Here is a 21,758-nt window from a genome sequence, read left to right on the forward strand (position 1 = left end):
CATGGGCTCTGCGAATCCCGGGCTCAGTGGCAACACTGAGGTGGGAGGAGGGGAAGGGACACTTGCTGGTGTTTGGCTTTCCTCTTGGGCATCAGCTTCCAGCCCTTCAGCCTGAGCTCACCCACTTCCATGGGTGGGCCCTGCTTGACTCCCCCAGCCTGTCAGTGTGTCGCCTCCCCTCTGCCACATTGGGCTGCTTCACAACTCAGGACTGGATGTGAGCTATTAGGGAACCGGGCTTCCTGATTTCCAGAGGCCATCAGTGTGGAAGGGTGCGGGCCTGGGAGCCACCTCGTGAGCAGGCAGGGAGGGCAGGTGTGAGCGGGCAGGGAGGGCAGCTGGGAGCGGGCAGGGAGGGCAGCTGGGAGCGGGCAGGGAGGGCAGGTGTGAGCGGGCAGGGAGGGCAGGTGTGAGCGGGCAGGGAGGGCAGGTGTGAGCGGGCAGGGAGGGCAGCTGGGAGCGGGCAGGGAGGGCAGGTGTGAGCGGGCAGGGAGGGCAGGTGTGAGCGGGCAGGGAGGGCAGGTGTGAGCGGGCAGGGAGGGCAGGTGTGAGCGGGCAGGGAGGGCAGGTGTGAGCGGGCAGGGAGGGCAGCTGGGAGCGGGCAGGGAGGGCAGCTGGGAGCGGGCAGGGAGGGCAGGTGTGAGCGGGCAGGGAGGGCAGGTGTGAGCGGGCAGGGAGGGCAGGTGTGAGCGGGCAGGGAGGGCAGGTGTGAGTGGGCAGGGAAGGCAGGTGGGAGTGTGAAGCCAGCACTGAGGAAGGAAGCGGAGCTGGGAAACGGCGTTAAGGGACACAGGTGCATGCGCGCGGTCCACGGCCTAGGCTCTGCCTTTGGGCCCTACCCACGGACTATGTGAGCCCCCACATGTGCATTTAACACCAGGCACCTGTCTCCTGCGGTGATGCAGGCTCGGGACCTCCAGAGCAGCGGGCAGGATGACGCCCTGAACCTCCACTTCATCTCCTGGCCGCTTTATTCTGTCAGCTGACTTCTGTAATACAATTTCCATATGGTGACACTGCCTTCCAAAACAGAGCTTATTCTCAGTATTCTTCATTGGCAGTGGAAAATGCTTCAGTACTTTATTGAAAGAAAGCAATAAATAATACTGTGATAAAAATAGTTCAAAAGTAGACTGTACATACTTTGTTACATAATCAGGAAGTTCACAAAAGATTAATAGAAAAACAGAACAGTAACAATGAATTGTACAAGTAAATTAAAAGCAGAAACCAACTGTGAAAAGACAGGCTGCCTCTACCTCTGTATCTGCTGCACAATAAATACCACGCCATGGTCTGACACACTTTGCTGGCTTTTTAATATGCCATTTAAAAAGTAGAAGCCACATTTGCAACTTACACAGTCCAAAATGGCTAGAGCATCAAAGTCTAAAAATGTCCCACTAGGTTCGTTCTTTAAACATGTTTACAAACAAATGTAAAAAGATGAAAAATAAGAAAAATAAGGCCTTTATTAGAGCTGCACTGCACTGCTTTCTGGGTCTCCTGCCTTCATCCGCCGTGTGCGCCGACTGCAGGATGAGAGCGTGGTGCTCAGTGGCTGGCCCTATGGGGAGCCACATGGGTGTCTTTCCACCCGCTCCCAAGGAGCAGAGGCAGGGAAGAGGGTGCAGGGGCTAGGCTGGTCCCCAGGTTACCCCATCCCGAGTCTCTCCAGCTGAGAGAACTGCTCCCAGCTCACGGTCTCAGTCAACCACTGAAGACAAGCTCCCCAAATCCAGAGACTAAGCTAGGAAAGCGTTAACCAGTGCTAGGGGCTTCTCATAGTGTTGTGATAGTCTTTTCAGTCCACATTTTATTAGGAGCTGATATTTAACACCAGCTGTTTTAAATCTGTTCATGCTGCAGAATAAAGAATTTCTTGCTAGAAAAAGTATAGTTAAGGTCAGTCATTAAAATACAACAATTGCTTGAAACTAGGTATGCTTATTTCAGAATGATTGCTGTAGAGCTAGGCTGCGTCTGTAAAGGATAATGCACATTGCTTCTGTCATAATTTTATAAACGTAGTAAAATCCTTTGTCATGGTTTATCATTAAAAAATTAATGATAATTACAATAAATGCATAATTTACAAAAGCCCTCTATTTGTTCATAGGATTTATACATACAAGCATTACAGTACATTCATTTGAAAGACTAAAATTAGGTATAAGAACATGATTTGAAAGGATATTTATAGCCTGGATATACATGAAAAAGTAAGTAACTATATAAATGAAGAGTCATAAGTTTACATAAATATAAGAAACATTAAATTCTAAAATATTTTCTCTATGGTATTCATGAATTTTTCACTAATTAAAAACTCTGTAATAAAATATCTTAGGGTCCATATAACAAGTATTAACAAGATTAAAGATTCCATTGGATTCTAAAATGTAGTCTTTGTTGGATTCAAATGCTGCGTAATCATCTGTAGAAGTAGTGTGGGTAAACTGGAAAATAAACACAAACAAAAAACCACTCAGTACAGGCCGGGCCATACTGACGAACGGGAACTTTCTGACGCTGGGGCCCAAACGTCCCCCTGACACTGACCCCTCCCCTCCAGGACCCCTCACTTTCTGTGCCATAGCTGCTCTGAAAATCACTGGCTAGAACATCGAGGGCTATGCACATCAATGAGACAGCTCCTTGGCTGACTTCATTTTGGCTTACGTCTACAAGTTACCAATTACAAATAAAAGATGAACAAACCAGTCAAATATTCCAACGGAGACCTTAAAATTGCTTAGAACAGCAAGGAGAGGGCGGGCCACTCACCAGCCAGAGTCCACAGTTTTAAGAACCAGTCTCTCCAAACTGAAAGGCTATTAGTGTCACACTTAATATAATATGTAATTAACCACAAAACTTTGGGCTTGTTTCATTCAAGAATGTGTATTTAAAACAAAGCAAGCTTAGGAATCACAGCAATGTGCATAACGACGTCAGGAGGAGAGACTCTCCCCTGAAGCTCTCTGCCATGCGCTGCTCTCCTCCCCACTCCACCCCCATGACATCCACAGACAATGAAAATGAGTCAGTATTTTCAGGTTTAAGGAAAAGGTGAAAATACATTTTTTTCCTTAAAAAAAGAGGACACACTAACCTCTTTATGATCAATTGTAACAACAAAATTATCTTAATGGGTACGGAGAGCTTGTGTCTCTATATATTTTAAATTCCCCAAAAACTGCACTGGCTTTCATGGTCCACACCCCTAGTCTGGCACTGCAGCTCCGATGACTCCTGCTGTGCCTCTGAGCCATCTCTAGGGGTTGTGGTGCTCTCTACTCACCAACAGGAGACTTTAGCAGGAGTAAGTCCTGACTGTAGCAGAATCCAACCTCTGTGTTCCTGATACATTGCCTGTTTCAACAGCCACGAGAGGAAGCGTGCAAACACAGCGTGCAGTTAGTCTTAGAACATCACATGAGGGCACAAGTAGACACACATCTTCACACCTACAGCAGCGCCTACGGAGGGACCTGAGGGGAGCTGCCTGAGTGGGCGGGATGGAGCCAGAGAGACGTCCAAGTGTCCCCCAGTGGTGGCTTTCCCCAGCTCCCAAGGAGCCCCGGGAGACTCTGGAACACTGCTCCGAAATACCAGGCACCAAATGGTACAGTAACAATTTCAAAATGTACATCTGCATAAATGACCCCTACTTAGAGTGATCCCTTTGTCTCTTACTAAACTCTGCATTCATAGACCAATGGGGCTTTCTCCCTGCCCTAAGTGCTCCATCTCTAACTGGCGTGAAGGAAACACCAAGCGGCACTGCTGATGCTGCCCAGCCCCACTGAGCACAGAGGCCAATGACGTCAGGTACAAGGCCAGCCTAAGAGGAGGGAGAGAACCTTGCTGCCCAGCACTAGCTGGGTGTCTGGGAAGCCGGTGCCCTTTTCTCCTGGGGAGGAGCAGAGCAGGTGCAGAGATCTGGCTGCAGGGGTGGGGCGTTGGCCAGGGAGTGGGGTGAAGGCTGATCTAAAAACTGAAGCCCAGTCTCAGTTCCTACCAGAAATATTAATCATAGAGACCACAGATTTTGGTTCTTGTTCAAGAAACACACTGTGTGGCCATAAGTAAGCCCGATTTCCATTAACAACCGGGATTTTAAGTTTGTACAAATCGGAAGCAGGTACTGGCTGCTCCCGGTTATGTTTTTTGTTTTCCCACAGGTATACCAGGAACGCTTATCAACATCCTGCATGGTTCCAGCAAAGACGTTAAGACAGTTGGGACTGTTGGTGAGGACAGATGATCTTCACAAACCCTCTGACTCTAACAGCCTGGGAGACCTGATGGAGTTTGCCCCACATTCCCTTAATTAAAAAGCCATTAAAATAATCAATTTTGCTGGGCACAGTGGCTCGCGTCTGTAATTCCAGCAATTTGGGAGGTCAAGGCAGGAGGATCGCTTGAGCCCAAGAGTTTAAGACCAGCCTGGGCAACATGGTGAGACCCCATCTCTACAAAAAATTCAAAAAATTAGCGAGGCATGGTGGTGTGCAGCTGTGGTCCCAGCTACTTGGGAGGCTGAGGTTGCAGTAAGCCGAGACTGAGCCACTGCACTCCAACCTGGGCAACAGAGTGACACCCTGTCTCAATAATAATCCCTTTAGCAGGCTTGTGCCTGAGTTATTTATGTAAGGGTAAAAAGTCTTCTTTATAATAAATTCCCTATACCTTCTAGGTTTACTTTTTTTTTTTTTTTTTTTTTTGAGACAGAGTTTTGCTCTTGTCGCCCAGGCTGGAGTACAGTGGCATGATTTTGGCTCATTGCAACCTCCACCTCCCAGGTTCAAGCCATTCTCCTGCCTCAGCCTCCCAAGTAGCTGGGATTATTGGCATGTATCACCATGCCTGGCAAATTTTTTCTTTTGAGACAGAGTCTTGCTCTGTCACCCAGGCTGGAGTGCAGTGGCGTGATCTCGGCTCACCACAAGCTCCGCCTCCCAGGTTCACGCCATTCTCCTGCCCCAGCCTCCCGAGTAGCTGGTACTACAGGTGCCCGCTACTGTGCCCGGCTAATTTTTTTTTTTTTTTTTGTATTTTTAGTAGAGATGGAGTTTCACCGTGTTAGCCAGGATGGTCTTGACCTCCTGACCTCATGATCCTCCCACCTTGGCCTCCCAAAGTGCTGGGATTACAGGCGTGAGCCACCGCGCCCGGCCGATTTTTTTGTATTTTTACTAGAGACAGGGTTTCACCATGTTGGCCAGGCTGGTCTCGAACTCCTGACTTCAGGTGATCCACCCACCTCGGCCTCCCAAAGTGCTGGGATTACAGGCTTGAGCCACCGCGCCTGGCCTAGGTTTACTTTTCATCCATCCAAACTCTCATTCTTAATATTCCTGTTAACATTTAACAAGGGAGATGTGATTTATCAGAAGGAAAACTGAAATTGAAGCCACAAGGAAAACAAGAAAGCACTCATGTGGACTCTTCAGGTGACAGAGCTTGAGCTGAAGGCCAAGTCACAGTTATGCTTTCTAAGAATTATCTGCATGACTCTTGCAAGAAAAATGCTAATTTGTAAAAAGTTTCTAGTTAAAAGATACACTGGGTTTTCCCCCTCGAGTATATTATCAAATTCTGGCAAACAATAAATAAATAATACAGCTTTTTACTAAAAATGCCACAAAGTAAGCTATTCTCACCCAAAGCGTCCAGCTTAACTAAGGTTTTATATAAATGTACTTTTCTTTTGATTTTTATACAGGTGATAGAGAACAAAATTTATGAACCTACATATGGGAGGGGCTGATGACAAAAAAATTTGTAAAAATCCCATTAGCACAGTTTTCAATTATTATTATTTTTTTTTGTAGAGATGGGGTCTCACTGTGTTGCCCAGGCTAGTTTCAAACTTGAGCTCAAGTGATTCTCCTGCCTCTCAGCCTACCAAAGTGCTAGGATTACTGGCATAAGCCACCATGCCTGGCCCCTAATTAGCACTTAAAAAATTTTTTTTTTTTTTTTTTTTTTGAGACAGAGTCTCAGTCTGTCATCAAGGCTGGAGTGCAGCGGCACAATCTCGGCTCACTGCACCCTCTGCCTCCCAGGTCCAAATGATTCTCGTGCCTCAGCCTCCCAAGTAGCTGGGATTACAAGCATGTGCCACCACACCTGGCTAATTTTTGTATTTTTTTTGTAGAGATGGGGTTTCGCCATGTTGGTCAGGCTGGTCTCAAACTCCTGGCCTCAAGGATTAGCACAGTTTTTAATGCCACTTCCTTTCCTCCAGTCTGCTCACTGGCCTCAGAACTGAGCATGAGTGACACCCGTGTGTAGCACAGGGGCTGCCAAACAGCCCCCACTGACACGAGCTGAGAACTTCACCAGCTTTATGAATGAGGCATTTAATCATCACAACTACTCTATGAGGAAGACACTGCCGTGACGACCATTTTACAGATGGGGAGACCGAGGCCAGGGTAGTTAAATGACTTGTTCAGGGTCATGCACCTCCTAGTGGCAGAGCTGGAGTCAACCTAGGCAGCCTGGCTCTTCAACCTGTGCACTGCCTTTCATTAGATGAGTACAAGGTCAGAGCTGAGAGACCTGTAAGGAAGCCATGGTCAACTGTTACCCTCAAATCAAAGTGGCTGTCAAAGGGAAAATCCCAAACTGCACCTGAAATCATGGCAGTGATGCTGTCTCTCTGGCTGGTATAGTCAATGGCCGCCTCACTCCACTGGAGGCTTCTTGGAGGTTCACCTTCCTCCCTTCCCTGCCCTCTAATGGGTAGACATGGGACTGCACAGAACAGCAGCAGCAGGGACGGCAGAAAGGACAGGCAGAGCTCACACAAGCTGGAAACTGTGTGTTCTTAAAAATGTACTGTTATTTTCTCTGGTGTGGAGAGCAGTAAATTATGTGGTTTGGAAGCTACAACTACACTACTATTTCCTGAAAGAGCTTTCTAGCACGGCCTGTCACAGACACATATTTACAAGTATGCCTCAGTCCCTCTCTCTCAGAACACAGACGAATACTGAGCTTTATTAGTTGGAAAAATATGCTAAGATTCAACCAGACAAAAATGTTTTAAAAATTCTATTATTATGGTTAAACTTTTATAAACAAATGTTAGAGTTAATTTAAAACATTGATATTTGGGCATGCAACCATACTCAAGTGCCTTGTAACATATTAAATAGGCCGTTTTAGATCATTATTAACGTTCCAGACAGAAAGCTGCTCATGCTCCCCACAAGTGACAGGTTAGCGCGGCCCATCACGCACCGTCCATCTGCATCTTCTTTGGCTGCATAGAAGGAGAAGACATAGAAGAAGTCACCCGGAAGTTTGCAGGGAGAGTCTCTGCTGACCCAGCAGCTAAGCCACGAATGTCCTTTGGTCTAAACTTTTTTCTCCATGAAGGTGCTCTCCTAAAGCTTTTATCATCATCCTGGTAAATTAAAGAACAAAAAACAAGATTCATTTAAAAAATAAAGGTCAGAGATGTAAAGTTAAATCCTTTAAAATGACTGCTGAACTCAAGAATGTATTCTTGTTCACATGTATTAGTCCCTTCTTGATGACCACACAATATATTGCCCAAACTGGAACTTCAGCATGAAACGGGGCATGGTGACGGTCCGGCTGGGCCTCAGCTGGCAAAGTGAGGTCGGTGCTGGGCCATGAGGATGTGCTCCTTCTCCCCAGCATCGTGTTCTGCTTCTTACCTTGCAGGAATCACTTTCTTGCTATGTAATACATTTTTATTTATCTTAAAAATAGTTTATTTTTCATTTTTATTCATTTTTTTACAGACAGAGTCTAGATCTGTTGCCCAGGCTGGAATGCAGTGGTGTGACTATAGCTCACAGTAACCTCAAACTCCTGGGCTCAAGCAGCCTCCTTAGTAGCTGGAACTACAGGTGTGCCCCTACCACACGCAGCTCTACAAACAATTTTTAAGCTAGAAACAATTCTATCTTCTGCCGGATATAGCAACAAGTGCTTCATCTTTAGAGGTGGTCTTCTATTCTCTCTGTCAAAATCAACTTTTCTTAAGGTCCAATTAAGAGACTCCTAATCGTGTGGAACAAATGAGTCATGGTTTTTAAGGGGAAATTAACATTTTATGTTTTTAATATACTTCTGAAACACGCCACCCCACCCATGCACAGGAGTATGGGGGTACACTCTGGACTGGGGTAGGATACCTAGTGGTCCCCAAAACCCAACTTAAAGACTCTGTTCCTAAGCTGCAACCAATGTTTTATGATGTGAAAACCATTTTTGAGGGATGTCAAAAATTAAATAGCAAAAATAAAAACAAAACTACCTTCTTGAAGGTATTATTTTTGTGGGTTTTTTTTTGTGGGGAGGGGGGTTTCTTTTTGAGATGGAGTTTCTCTCTGTCACCCAGGCTGGAGTGCAGTGGTGCGATCTCAGCTCACTGCAACCTCCACCTCCCAGGTTTAAGCGATTCTCCAGCCTCAGCCTCCCAAGTAGCTGCGATTATAGGCACCTACCACAACGCCCGGCTAATTTTTGTGTTTTTTAGTAGAGATGGGGTTTCACCATGTTGGCCAGGCTGGTCTTAAACTCCTGACCTCTGGTGATCCCCCTGCCTCGGCCTCCCAAAGTGCTGGGATTACACGCATGAGCCACCGCGCCCGGCCCAGGTATTAGTTTTGTTTTGTTTTTTGAAACGGAGTCTTGCTCTGTCACCCTGGCTGGAGTGCAGTGGCGTGTGGTCTGCTCACTGCAAGCTCCGCCTCCCGGGTTCACACCATTCTCCTGCCTCAGCCTCCCGAGTAGCTGGGACTACAGGCACCCGCCACCACGCCCGGCTAATTTTTTGTATTTTTAGTAGAGATGGGGTTTCACCATGTTAGCCAGGGTGGTCTCGATCTCCTGACCTCGTGATCCACCCGCCTCGGCCTCCCAAAGTGCTGGGATTACAGGTGCGAGCTACCACGCCCGGCCCAGGTATTAGTTTTTAAAGGCTCATTTGTTAATAAATTTATAAGAGCAAAGCCTAATTTCTAACATCCAGAGAGACTGCCTAGCTACATGATGTCCCAAGTATAATAATAACAGCTTACATTTCACACACACTTAAACATTTACACACATTTCAGACATTTAAAGAACATTAGGCCAAAAACTTACTTCATCAAACCTTCTATCAGTCCCCATGACCAAAAGGTTGTTAAATTCTCTTTCCAAAACAGCACGAGCCTGAAATAACCAAAGAATAACAAATAAAACTTTCATCAAATCTAATTTGAAGGGTGTTAGCATTATAATTGTTTTTTAAACCAAGACTTAAACTCCCTCACTGCTGGCTGGGTCTGGTGGCTCACACCTGTAATTCCAACACTTTGGGACGCCGAGGCAGGCAGACCACCTGAGGTCAGGAGTTCAAGACCAGCCTGGGCAACATGGTAAAACCCCATCTCTACTAAAAATACAAAAATTAGGGCCTGGGTGTGGTGGCTCATGCCTGTAATCCCAGTACTTTGGGAGGCCGAGACGGACAGATCACTTGAGATCAGGAGTTTGAGACCAGCTTGGCCAACATGATGAAATCCCATTCTACTAAAAATACAAAAATAAGCTCGGCACGGTGGCATGTGCCGGTAATCTCAGCTACTTGGGAGGCTGAGGCAGGAAAATCACTTGAACCTGGGAGACAGAGGGTGCAGTGAGCCAAGATTGCACCATTGCACTCCAGCCTGGGCAACAAGAGCAAAACTCCATCTCAAAACAAACAAAAAAACAACTCCCTCACTGCTATGACTACATTGAACCATAATAATATTTTAAATCAGGGCATCTAATGTGGAGTCTATGGATGGGCTTTTGCAGAAAGGCATCCATGATCTTTGGAGTCATATTAACAAGGGTGTGCTGTGTGGGTTGGTCAGGGGTATTGGCAAAAGATACTCAATGTTCTTTTTTTTTTTTTTTTGCCTTTTTCTTTGGGATGGGGGTCTCACTCTGTCACTCAGGCTGGAGTGCAGTGGCGCAATCAGAGCTCATCACAACCTCCACTTCCTGGGCCAAGTGATCTCCCTGCCTTGGCCTCCCAAGTAGCTGGGACTACTAGGCATGTGCACCACACCCGGCTAATTTTTTGTATTTTTTTGTAGAGACAGAGCTTCACCATGATGGCCAGGCTGGTCTCGAACTCCTGGACTCAAGCAATCTGCCTACCTGGGCCTCCCAAAGTGTTGGGATTGTGGGCATGAGCCACCTTGCCTGGCATATTCAATGTCTGTAGAGGAATAAAAGTTCCCTGTTTTTCAAATGAGCCCATGAGTCAAAAAGAATTGCATAAGGCAATTACTCATAAAAACAAAATTAATAAAATCTTCATGTGGCACACCTAAAAACACTTCTCTTTCCATGTAAGAACTAAATATATGTCACTCTTCTGATCAGGCACATGGGCTGGAATGAAAGATCCTCCTTATCTGGTTTATTGCAGGACTCTCATGCTTCCAACAGAAAAGAGAAAGACAATAGACCAAAAAAAAAAAAACTAGTTGTCTGAAGTTTTTTTTTTTTTTTTTTTTTAAAGTTTTCTTTCTATTCGAATAACTAGCTGTCTATAATCAGGGCGCCAACTGAACAGTGAGTGCAGACACAGACAGGTTTGGCGTCACCTGTGTGTTCTGCGTTGGGATCTGTAACAGCAGTGCCAGTGCACTGAAGTCGAAGGTTTCGTCTAAGGCCAGAAGTGCTCCATGAACGCCACTCTCTATAAGATTGTTTGCATATTCTTTAAGGCCAATTGACAGGATCCAGCGAATCACTCGATCATTGCTCCAAACAAGCACGTCTGCAAAAGAATAAAGACAATTATAAAAGTGGCTTCAGAAAGCCATCTTTATCACAGGTACCCTGTAATGCAGGAGAAAGACTCCTACCATGGTTCCTAATCCTTCGGCTCCTGAGAGAAGTGCTGGGAGACACTGCTAAATAGACAACCATTTGCTGCACTGAGACAATGCTGTCCTGGCCCTGCTCCACTCTCAGGAAGACTCTCCCATTAGAACTCATCCTTCCAGTGAGCACAAGAGGAATGAAGTTATTATCTCTAGAGAAAAGAAGATGATGAGGATCCAGGGATCAGAAGCCAGAGGACTGCAAGAACTTGAATACCTAACATGTATAAACATGCTTCACACACGACTGGAGAGTCTTCTGAAATACTTCATCACGGATGGAGCTGGCTTCATAATAATACGAACACTTGGCTCAATTCAACAGAAACCTCTCATTTCTAATCTCGAAGTCTTTGTCTCATTTTAAAATGAGAGAAACTTAAAAATATCATCCAGCATATTAGAGACTTTGCAGAAAATCTTTTTTTTCCTCTCTCTCTTTTTCTTGACAATGTCCTGCTCTGTCACCCAGGCTGGATACAGCCTGGTACCATCATAGCTCACTGCAGCCTCAACCTCCTGGGCTCAAGTCATTTTTCCCACCTCAGCCTCCTGAGGAGCTGGAACTACAGGCGTGTGTCACGAAGCTCAACTAATTTTTTTGTACTAACAGGGTCTCACTATGTTGCCCAGGCTGGTCTTGAACTCATGGGCTCAGATAATACTCCTGCCTTGGCTTCCCAAAGTGTTGAGATTACAGGCATGAGCTACCATGCCTGGCTACAATATCTTATGCAAATTAACAAATTATTTAATTTGCTCTATTAGATCTAAAAATAGCCACTCTAAAAATATATGCAGATGATCACCAATCACTTCCAAAGACAGTTTTTGTCTATTGGAAAAAGATGTAAAATAGATACAGAAAACAAAACAGATGGGCATATTTCATTTCCAATGTCCTTTCTGGATAAAAGTCCATACATATACACACACTGTATAAATGTCGACTTACGACTTTTCTCCTGATTCACATTAACTCAATCACAAGTAAACTTCCCTTCAACTGGGCCATCTCCCAACCATATTTTTATCCTTAGTTTCTTTCTTAGTATAAAGTGGGGATGAAAACAGCACTTAGACTGACAGGGCTAAGGTAAAGATGAAAGCAAGCAACCCCTGAGTGCTTAGAACACCACCTGGCACCTACTCAGTGTTAGTAAGGCTGGCCTCTTCTTACCATTATTGTTATTGGTGACTTCCTTGCATTCCAGGAATTCTGGGAGTCATTACTCTGAGCTTAATGTTTACTGTCTAACTTTAAAAGCAAATTCTGACTGGGCGTAGTGGCTCACACCTGTAATCCCAACACTTTGGAAGGCCAAGGTGGGAGGATCGCCTGAGCCCAAAAGTTCGAGATCAGCCTAGGCAACACAGCGAGACCCTGTCTCTACAAAAACAAAACAAACAAACAAACAAAAAAATTCCAGGCATGGTGGAGCACACCTGTAGTCCCAGCAGCTACTAGGGAGGCTAAGGCAGGAAGAGCACTTGAGCCCAGGAGTTCAAGGCTACAGTGAGCTGTGATCACACCACTCCACTCCAGCCTAGCCTGGGCTACAGAGCAAGACCCTGTCTCAAAATAAATTAAATAAACAAACAAACAAACAAATAAATTTGAGTATGGAGTGAGGGACTCCCCAACAGAGAAGAGAACCAACACCACGTCTTCTGGATGAATGTCCCACGTCCTCTAACGCCTCCCTGGCCTGTGTTTTCCAACTGAAATGCCTTTTCCTTACCCTAAGCAGCTCCTCCTCCTTCTTCAAGGACGAGCTGAAATGCGGACGCTGCCTCTCCTTCCCCTCTGGGAGCAGAACTGCACGGCGCTCTCCTGTTCTCCTGAACCCCTTGGATAAGCCCCCAGTCATATTTCTCACACTTGAATCATCAAGTGAGCTTTGCTCTGTTATCTAACAGTGTTGAACAGCATTTCGGAGTGAAGGAGTACACAGGGCATGACCAAAGGAAAACTCTCAACTCATAGGAAATGACTAGCCGGAGACATTTATCCTCCAGACTGATGTGTGAGAACACAGGGAACAGTTCTCTGGCTGTGGAAGAGGATCTCAAAAGTACTCAACTTCATCCAGCCCTCCTCTGCAATGACACTAGACTAGTTAGTTTTCTCCACTTAAATTTAGCCTTTCTTGATTTTTTGAAAAATAGGAAGTCACTGAGGCTGCAAACACACCAGCAAGTAGGAGTGAACTGCATCAATTAAATGTCATGTACTAACCTTTTATTTCACTCTGACTTTCTTCTCTTTTTCTTTCCAGTTCTTTCCGGTCATAATTTAACCTTCTCAGGCACATAATTCCACACTGGAAACTGTTTCTGTTTGGAAGAAAAGAGAGATAATTTAGAGACGGTAACAGTGAAAAATCTTAGCCAATTAGTAAGAACTATCTCCATTAAGTTACCTGTGAAAACTGTCAACCATTTTCAGCTGCCCTCGAAGGTCTTTCTTGGTCAAGTGGTCCAGCATCCTAGCGTCTACAAGGCACTCCATGAAGTAGCTGCGGTACTGGGGTAGGCCCAGGCTGGGGAGCCACTCGTTGCCGATCCACTCGTGGTTCATGTCCCCATAGGCGAGTGTCTGCTTTTCATAAATGGAAAAGGTCAGTTATGGAGGAAGTCTCAAAAGTAGTTTAAATCATTTTTAAATTGAATTTTTAATCTATTACCTATATTCTCAAAGGCTAAACTAATGATAATTTTATAATTGCAAAATAATTTGATCTCTTCTCACCTTTTAAATTTGTTAGTAAAATTTTTATACAACAGGAATCGTAACATTAAAAATATATGATTCGTTGTGATAAATTTAACTTTTAAATCAAACTACAAAAAAACTGTAACTGGCTACAAATTTCCTCTTTGAAATAGTTTTTAATATAATAATGTGACAAAGATTGATCACGACTCATGAACAAGTTTGAAGGCTCAATTCAACACTGCTCACTAAAATTATCTCTGGTTGGTTTACATTTTAACACTTTGTTTTCCTAAAGAAAAAATCCATTTCAAAATCAGTAAAAGTCAGTTAAAATATAGTTTTAGAGAAGAGATAAAGCAACAACCAACAGGACTAAATGGGGAAACAGACAAATTCACAATTATAGTTGAAAAAATTCAACACTTCTTTCTCATAGCAACTGATGAAAGAAGCAAAAAAAGAAAAAAATTAAGAATATAGAAAACCTAAACTAACAACCCTTAACCAACTTGACCTGACCCTTCATAGAACACACCACCCAACAACAGAATATAGAACACTCCACCCAACAACGGAATATAGAACACGCCACCCAACAACAGAAGATAGAACACGCCACCCAACGACAGAATACAGAGCACACCACCCAAGAGAATATAGAACACGCCACCCAACAACAGAATACAAAACACGCCACCCAACAACAGAATACAGAACACGCCACCCAACAACAGAATACAGAACACGCCACCCAACAACATAATACAAAACACGCCACCCAACAACAGAATACAGAACACGCCACCCAACAACAGAATACAGAACACGCCACCCAACAACATAATACAGAACAGGCCACCCAACAACAGAATATAGAACACGCCACCCAACAACAGAATATAGAACGCGCCACCCAACAGAAGATAGGACACTCCACCCAACAACAGAAGACAGAACACGCCACCCAACAGAATACAGAACAATCCATCCACCCAACAACAGAAGATAGAACACGCCACCCAACAGAATACAGAACAATCCATCCACCCAACAACAGAAGATAGAACACGCCATCCAACAACAGAAGATACAACAATCCACCCAACAACAGAATATAGAACACACCACCCAACAACAGAAGATGGAATGCTCCACCAAACAACAGAGGATAGAGCGCTCCACCCAACAACAGAGGATAGAACGCTCCACTCAACAACAGAATATAGAACGCTTCACCTAACAACGGAAGATAGAACACTCCACCCAACAGAATATACAACAATCCACCCAACAACAGAATATAGAATGCTTCACCTAACAACGGAAGATAGAACACTCCACCCAACAGAATATACAACAATCCACCCAACAACAGAATATAGAATGCGCCACCCAACAAGAGAATATAGAACACGCTACCCAACAACAGAATATAGAACACTACACCAACAACAGAATATACAACACGCCACCCAACAACAGAATATACAACACGCCACCCAACAACAGTAGAATACTCCACCCAACAACAGAAGAAAGAACACTCCACCCAACAACAGAAGATAGAACACTCCACCCAACAACAGAAGATAGAACAATCCACCCAATAATGGAATATACAACACGCCACCCAACAACAGAATACAGAACACACCACCCAACAACAGAAGATAGAAGATGCCACCCAACAACAGAAGACAGAACACGCCACCCAACAACAGAATATAGAACACGCCACCCCACAACAGAATATAGAACAATCCACCCAACAACAGAATATAGAACACGCCACCCCACAACAGACTATAGAACAATCCACCCAACAACAGAATATAGAACACGCCACACAGCAACAGAAGATAGAACACGCCACCCAACGAAAGATAGAACACTCCGCCCAACAACAGAATACAGAACACGCCACCCAACAACAGAAGATAGAACACGCCACCCAACAACAGAAGATAGAACACGCCACCCAACAACAAAATACAGAACACGCCACCCAACAACAGAATATAGAACAATCCACCCAATAACGGAAGATAGAACACGCCGTCCAACAACAGAATATAGAACATCCACCCAACAACACAATATAGAACACTACACCAACAACGGAATATAGAACAATCCACCCAACAACAGAATATAGAACACGTCACTCAACAACAGAATACAGAACACGCCACCAGCAACAGAGTATAGAACACACCACCCAACAACAGAATATACAACAATCCACCCAACAACAGAATATACAACAATCCACCCAACAGAATACAGAACACGCCACCCAACAACAGAAGATAGAACACGCCACCCAACAACAGAATATAGAACAATCCACCCAACAACAGAATATAGAACACGCCACCCAACAACAGAATATAGACCACTCTACCCAACAACAGAATATATATTCTTTTAATGTCTGTATAGTATATTCTCGAAGACAGACAAATCTCAACATACTTAAAGAGACTGAAATCAAGGTACATTCTCTTGACTTCAACAGAAATTAGAAATCATAAAAAGCTATCTAGAACCCCCTACTAAATATTTAAAAACTAGCATACTTCTAAATAATTCACATCAAGAAATTACAAGGGGAAATTGCTCCCTGTGTCGCCCAGGCTGGAGTGCAGTGGCACAACCTCGGATCACTGCAACCTCGCCTCCAGGGTTCAAGTCATTCTCGGGCCTCAGCCTCCCGAGTATCTGGGATTACAAGCACAAGCCACCACACCCGACTAATTTTTGTATTTTTAGTAGAGACGGGGTTTCACCATGTTGGGCAGACTGGTCTCAAAAACTCCTGACCTCAAGTGATCCACTACCCACTTCGGCCTCCCAAACTGCTAGGATTACAGGCGTGAGCCACTGCGCCCCACCAGAAAATATTTTTAATTTAAAGAAAATTAAAAAAAACTTCAAAAATTGTGGGAAACAGTTAAAACAATACCCTGAGAGCAAAAATCATGACAAAGGATTATCAATGCAGAAAGACCTCGAAAATCAGTGATCCAAGAGTCTGCTTTTAAAAACTTAAACTAGCCTGGTACGGTGGCTCACACCTGTAATCCTAGCACTCTGGGAGGCCAAGGCAGGCGGATCACCTTTGGTCAGGAGTTCGACACCAGCCTCGCCAACATAGTGAAATCCCATCTCTACTAAAAATACAAAAATCAGCTGGGCATGGTGGCGCGTGCCTGCAGTTCCAGCTACTCGGGAGGCTGAGGCAGGAGAATGGCTTGAACCCAAGAGATGGAGGTTGCAGTGAGCCGAGATTATGCCACTGCACTCCAGCCTGGGAGATAAAGTGAGACTCTGTCTCCAAATTAAAAAAAATTAAAACTTAAACTAGAAGAACAAATGAAATCCACCGCAAGCAGAAGGAACAAGGTAAAAAAGCAGAAATCAATGAAACGGAAAACAGAAAAATAACAACAGCAAATAAACCAGTGAAATGAAAATCTAGTACTTCATAAATATCAATCAAATTAACAAACCCTAGCCGGACTGGATACGACAAAACAGAAGATATAAATCACCACTATCAAGAATGAAAGAGGGGACCAGCCTGGCCAACATGGTGAAACCTCTTCTCTACTAAAAATACAAAAATTAGCCAGGCATGGTGGCACACGCCTGTAATCCCAGCTACTTGGGAGGCTGAGGCATGAAAATTGCTTGAACCGGGAGGCAGAGGTGCAGTGAGCTGAGATTGGGCCACTGCACTCCAGCCTGGGCAACAGAGCGAGACCCCATCTCAGAAAAAGAAAAAAAAAAAGAAGGCAGCCAGGCATGGTGGCACATGTCGGTAACTTCAGCTACTCAGGAGGCTGAAGCAGGAGGATGGCTTGAGTCCAGGTGTCTGAGACCAGCCTGGGAAACACAGCGAGACCTTGTCTCAAAAACAAAAACAAAATGACAACAAAGAGGGGACATCAATACAGATTCAATAGACATTGAAAGAATAAGGGAATACTGTGAACAATTTTAAGCAACTTAGATGAAATGGACAAATTTCTTAAAAGATAAACTACCAAAGCTTCTCAGAAACAGGTAACACATATCTCTATTAGAACCTGAAGTTGTAATCATAAATCTTCTAACATACAAAAAAGAAAATCTCTACCCAAGATAGCTTCACTGGTGAATTCTACCAAACATTTATCAACATAAATAAATAAATAAATAACCACAATTCTACACGAAGTGTTCCAAAAAAGTTCGAAACACCTTATCTCATTCTATGAGGTAAGCATCATCCTGAGAGCAAAACCAAAGATGTAACAAAACTATAGATCAATAGCCCTCAGGCAAATCCAAAAATATGTAACAAAATATTGCCAAGTCAACAACATATTAAAACAATAAGATATCATGACAAGTATGGCTTATTATTCTAGAAACATAAGTTGATTCAACATTTGGAAAGAAAAATCAATGAAACTCACCATATGAAGAGACTGAAAAAAACCACATCATCTCAAAAGATGCAGGAAAGGCATTTGACAAGATTTCTCATCATTTATGGAACTCCAAGCATTCCGGAAATGTAAGAAAAGTGCCTCAATTGGATAAAAGGCATCTACAAAAACCCTACAGTGAACATCATACTTAATGTAAAAGACTGTTCAGCTGGGCATGGTGGCTCATGCCTATAATCCCAGCACTATGGGAGGCAGAGGTGGGCGGGTCACTTGAGGTCAGGAGTTTGAGAACAGCCTGGGCAACATGGTGAGACCCTGTCTCTTTAAAAAAAAAAAAAAAAAAAAAAAAAAAAAAAAAAAAAAAGCCTGACTGTGTTTCTCCTAAGACAAGGAACAAACGAAGGATGTCCACTCTCACCACTTTCATTCTACACTGTACTGGAAATCCCAGCCACTGTAAGAGGTCAACAAAGAGAAATAAAAAGCACATAAATTGCAAAAGAAATAAAATTGTCTTTAATTGAAGATAACAAAATTATCAATGTAGAAAAGGAATCTACAAAATAGCTATCAGAATAAGTGGGTTTAAGCAAAGTTGCAGGATACAAAGCCAATTTATAAAAATGAACTATATTTCTAAATACTAGCAATGAACTGAAAATTGAAATTTAAAAAGTACCATTTACAGTGGCATCAAAACCTGCAAAATCCTCAGGGATAAATCTAACAGAATGCATGCAAAATGTGTATAATGAAAAAGAACTAACACATTATATACACACACATATCGAAGGAAGGTACCCGAGGTACCTGAAGTCTGCAGCTGAGGAAGACTAAGTTATGGTCACCAGTCATAGTTACATTATGGTATCTTTGTAGTGACTCTCAACTAACACCATGTTGGTCTTGAAACTAGAGCTTCCAGTATCATTTGTTATTTTGTCCAAGCTAGAAACAATAACTCAAATTCTAACAAAGAATGTTTAAATTCTACTAGAAAAAAATGCTTCACTACTTCCTCTAAAAAGAAAGTGAGAAATATGCCAAACATTTTTGGGTAATTATCAGCTATCTAACAGCATCACCATGCTTGATTCACTCTTCTAAACCTTACCCTTACAGGCCTGATATTTATTTATTTAGAAACAGGGTCTCGCTCTGTCACCCAGGCTGGAGTGCAGTGGCATGATCTCGGCTCACTGTAACCTCCACTTTCCGGGCTCAAGCGATTTTCCAGCCTAAGCCTCCCAAACAGCTGGGACTACAGTCTCAAGCCACCAATACCTGGCTAATTTTCATATTTTTTGTAGAGACAGGGTTTCCCCACGTTGCCCAGGCTAGTCTTGAACTCCTGGGCTGAAAGCGATCCACCTGCCTCGGCCTCCCAAAGTGCTGGGATTACAGGTGTGAGCCACCGCACCTGGCCTAGGCCTGCTACATGTAGCATGGATATCTGGTAGTATTCTCTTGCTTGCTGATTATGTATTCTTAAATGGGGAAATTAAACAAAGGAATTGTCTAAATAGAAAACTGCATGGAAGCAGAACCCTACTTGTTTCTGTTTCCTCATTATATGCTCTGCTCAGATTCCTGAAGTGGCCTATAACATAAACTCCCAGAAGGATCAGGCTCCATCCCAGGGAGACCCACCTCTTCTCCTGGGCTGCCTTAGCAGCCTTCTGGAAAAAAAACATACCAGGTGATCTCAGTCCAGAGAACATCTGAACTAGAAGAGACACCCACTGCACAGTGTTTACTCCCATCACTGAAACAGTCACAAGTACAACCCAGTTTTATGAACTCCAAAAAATGGGAGCTCCACGACGGGGGGACCATGGGTGTCCCGCTCACAGATGCTCCGCACAGCCAGCACTCTTACTATTTGTTAAATGAGGTATAAATCGTTTTGACCATGCCTTGATGTTTTCCTACCCTAGTGTCGGGGCAGCTCAAAGTTCTCCCTGGTGTAAGAGCTGGCCACTGTGTACCGCCCTTGGCAGCAGGCGGCAGTACCAGCTGGAAGACACGAAGGAGGAAGGAGGGAAAAGTGACATGAGCTTCCACTAGACTGCAGGTCGGCTAGTTCTGGAGTCATCACCACAGCTCAGTCTTGTTTATATTTCCACTGCAAAGAGCAAGGTTAAGCTTATTTAATTTACACTTCCTGTCCCTGACTCAGGCAATTTCATACTGAAGTACTAACCAAGTTCTGCTCCTTGGTGGAAAATATACTGAAATTTAAGTAATTATGAAATGCACCCTGTATAATTCATTTATGGTCATTATTGGTCCTATAAAGGGACATCTAACAGGTTAAACAATGAGGTTATTTATCTGGAGGAGAGGCACAGAATGCTTAAATCAAGACAGAAAAAAGCCCACAGAATCACATTACAGCTACTCTATTTTGTTAAAAAATACAAATAAAAAATACAAATAAAAAAAGGTGGGGGGACAGTCTAATGGGCTAGATTTTAGGAGTACCAAGAGAAGGAAACAGCTGCTTCAACCATCACCTCATAATCAGGAAAATTATGATTTAAAATCCTTTTGATTCTTTTCAGATATATAATGATTATTCTGAAGCCCTCAGATACAGTCCGTTCGGGAAAGCCTCTAGAACTGCCTGTCCATGCCTCATGGCTGCAATGTGCCACTGAGACATACACCCTGACCACGGAAGGCCAGTGGCATCGCACGACATTTCGGCAAGCTGTCTGAACATACAGAATGCAAAACAGCTGGGATAGAGTTTTTGGTGAGTTAAAGAATTGAGAAGCTGAAAATTCAAATATACAGTACTTGAGAAGAGGCTTAATTCCTTAGGATTCCATTAGTAAGAAAATCTTTAAGTGGACATAGTATTAGGATAGTATTTAGTAAAAAATCAAACAAAGACACAGAGGAAAAGTCACTATGCCAATTTTTGTGTTTGGAAATTTATTAGAACACAATTTTCCCTATCAGTATATCTTGTAATAACGTTACCCTACCAGGAAATTACATACATAATCTCAGAAGCTGCCTAAGCCACAAGACTTTGTATACAAGATCATATGTTAAACAAAGCAATCTATATTAATTAAAAATAACTGCCATGGCACCATATGAGAAATGTTCAAAATTGTCCATGAGACGTACTCTTTGATCCTATGCTTTGCTTGACCAGTGCTTTCAAATCATTAACAATCCTGTACTCTGAACAAACTAAGATGCTATAAACATCAAAAAAAGTAGATTACACAAGTTTTCATACTCCAATTGCTTTTTGCTGCTGTACATGTAGTGAAGAATATATTAGAGAAAGACTCCAACCTGAGCCCAGCTTCCCTCCTCATCTTCCTGGGGTTACGTGGTTAGGAATGCAAAAGAACATAACTATTAGTATTGGTGAGCTCGGTAATGCAGGCAACGCAACTCTGCAGGGAAGATGCAGCTTCACTGAGTGAAAAAGTTCAGACTATCAAAGCATCATGCAAAACTCATGCAAAACCAACAATTTCAACTTCTCATGCAAGGAGCAGGCTCTCTCCATGCCAAGCGCATTCATGGAAGGACAAAGGGCCACACAGTCACACAGAGGCTCAACTGAGATCTCTCCAAAAGGAGAGCTAGATTAAAGCTATTCTAAAGACAGAGTCTACCAACTTGAGGTTCCTGGAAAAAATCTAAAATAAAATA

General features: G+C 43.6%; 1 protein-coding gene across 37 annotated transcripts in view; it reads right to left on the minus strand.

Moving 5' to 3' along the window:
* Positions 1 to 1,054: 1,054 nt before the first annotated feature.
* Positions 1,055 to 21,758, minus strand: part of PPFIA1 (PTPRF interacting protein alpha 1) — a 115,316-nt gene continuing 94,612 nt past the window's right edge. For 9 of the 37 annotated variants that reach the window (XM_054440741.2, XM_063670718.1, XM_063670715.1 and 6 more), the window contains 8 exons: positions 21,393 to 21,419; positions 13,343 to 13,521; positions 13,159 to 13,256; positions 10,638 to 10,813; positions 9,139 to 9,207; positions 7,258 to 7,423; positions 3,305 to 3,375; positions 2,383 to 2,459 (listed from right to left, as the gene is read on the minus strand). In XM_054440741.2, the coding sequence (XP_054296716.1) occupies positions 3,317 to 3,375; positions 7,258 to 7,423; positions 9,139 to 9,207; positions 10,638 to 10,813; positions 13,159 to 13,256; positions 13,343 to 13,521; positions 21,393 to 21,419 (774 nt within the window). In that variant the 3' untranslated portion in view covers positions 2,383 to 2,459; positions 3,305 to 3,316. Of the gene's footprint in view, positions 2,460 to 3,304; positions 3,376 to 7,053; positions 7,424 to 9,138; positions 9,208 to 10,637; positions 10,814 to 13,158; positions 13,257 to 13,342; positions 13,522 to 21,392; positions 21,420 to 21,758 lie in introns of those variants that run through there. The other 28 variants (XM_063670717.1, XM_063670740.1, XM_054440746.2 and 25 more) reach the window with 7 other exon arrangements.

Source organism: Pongo pygmaeus, chromosome 9 (assembly GCF_028885625.2).
Source record: "Pongo pygmaeus isolate AG05252 chromosome 9, NHGRI_mPonPyg2-v2.0_pri, whole genome shotgun sequence".
NCBI lineage: Eukaryota > Metazoa > Chordata > Mammalia > Primates > Hominidae > Pongo > Pongo pygmaeus.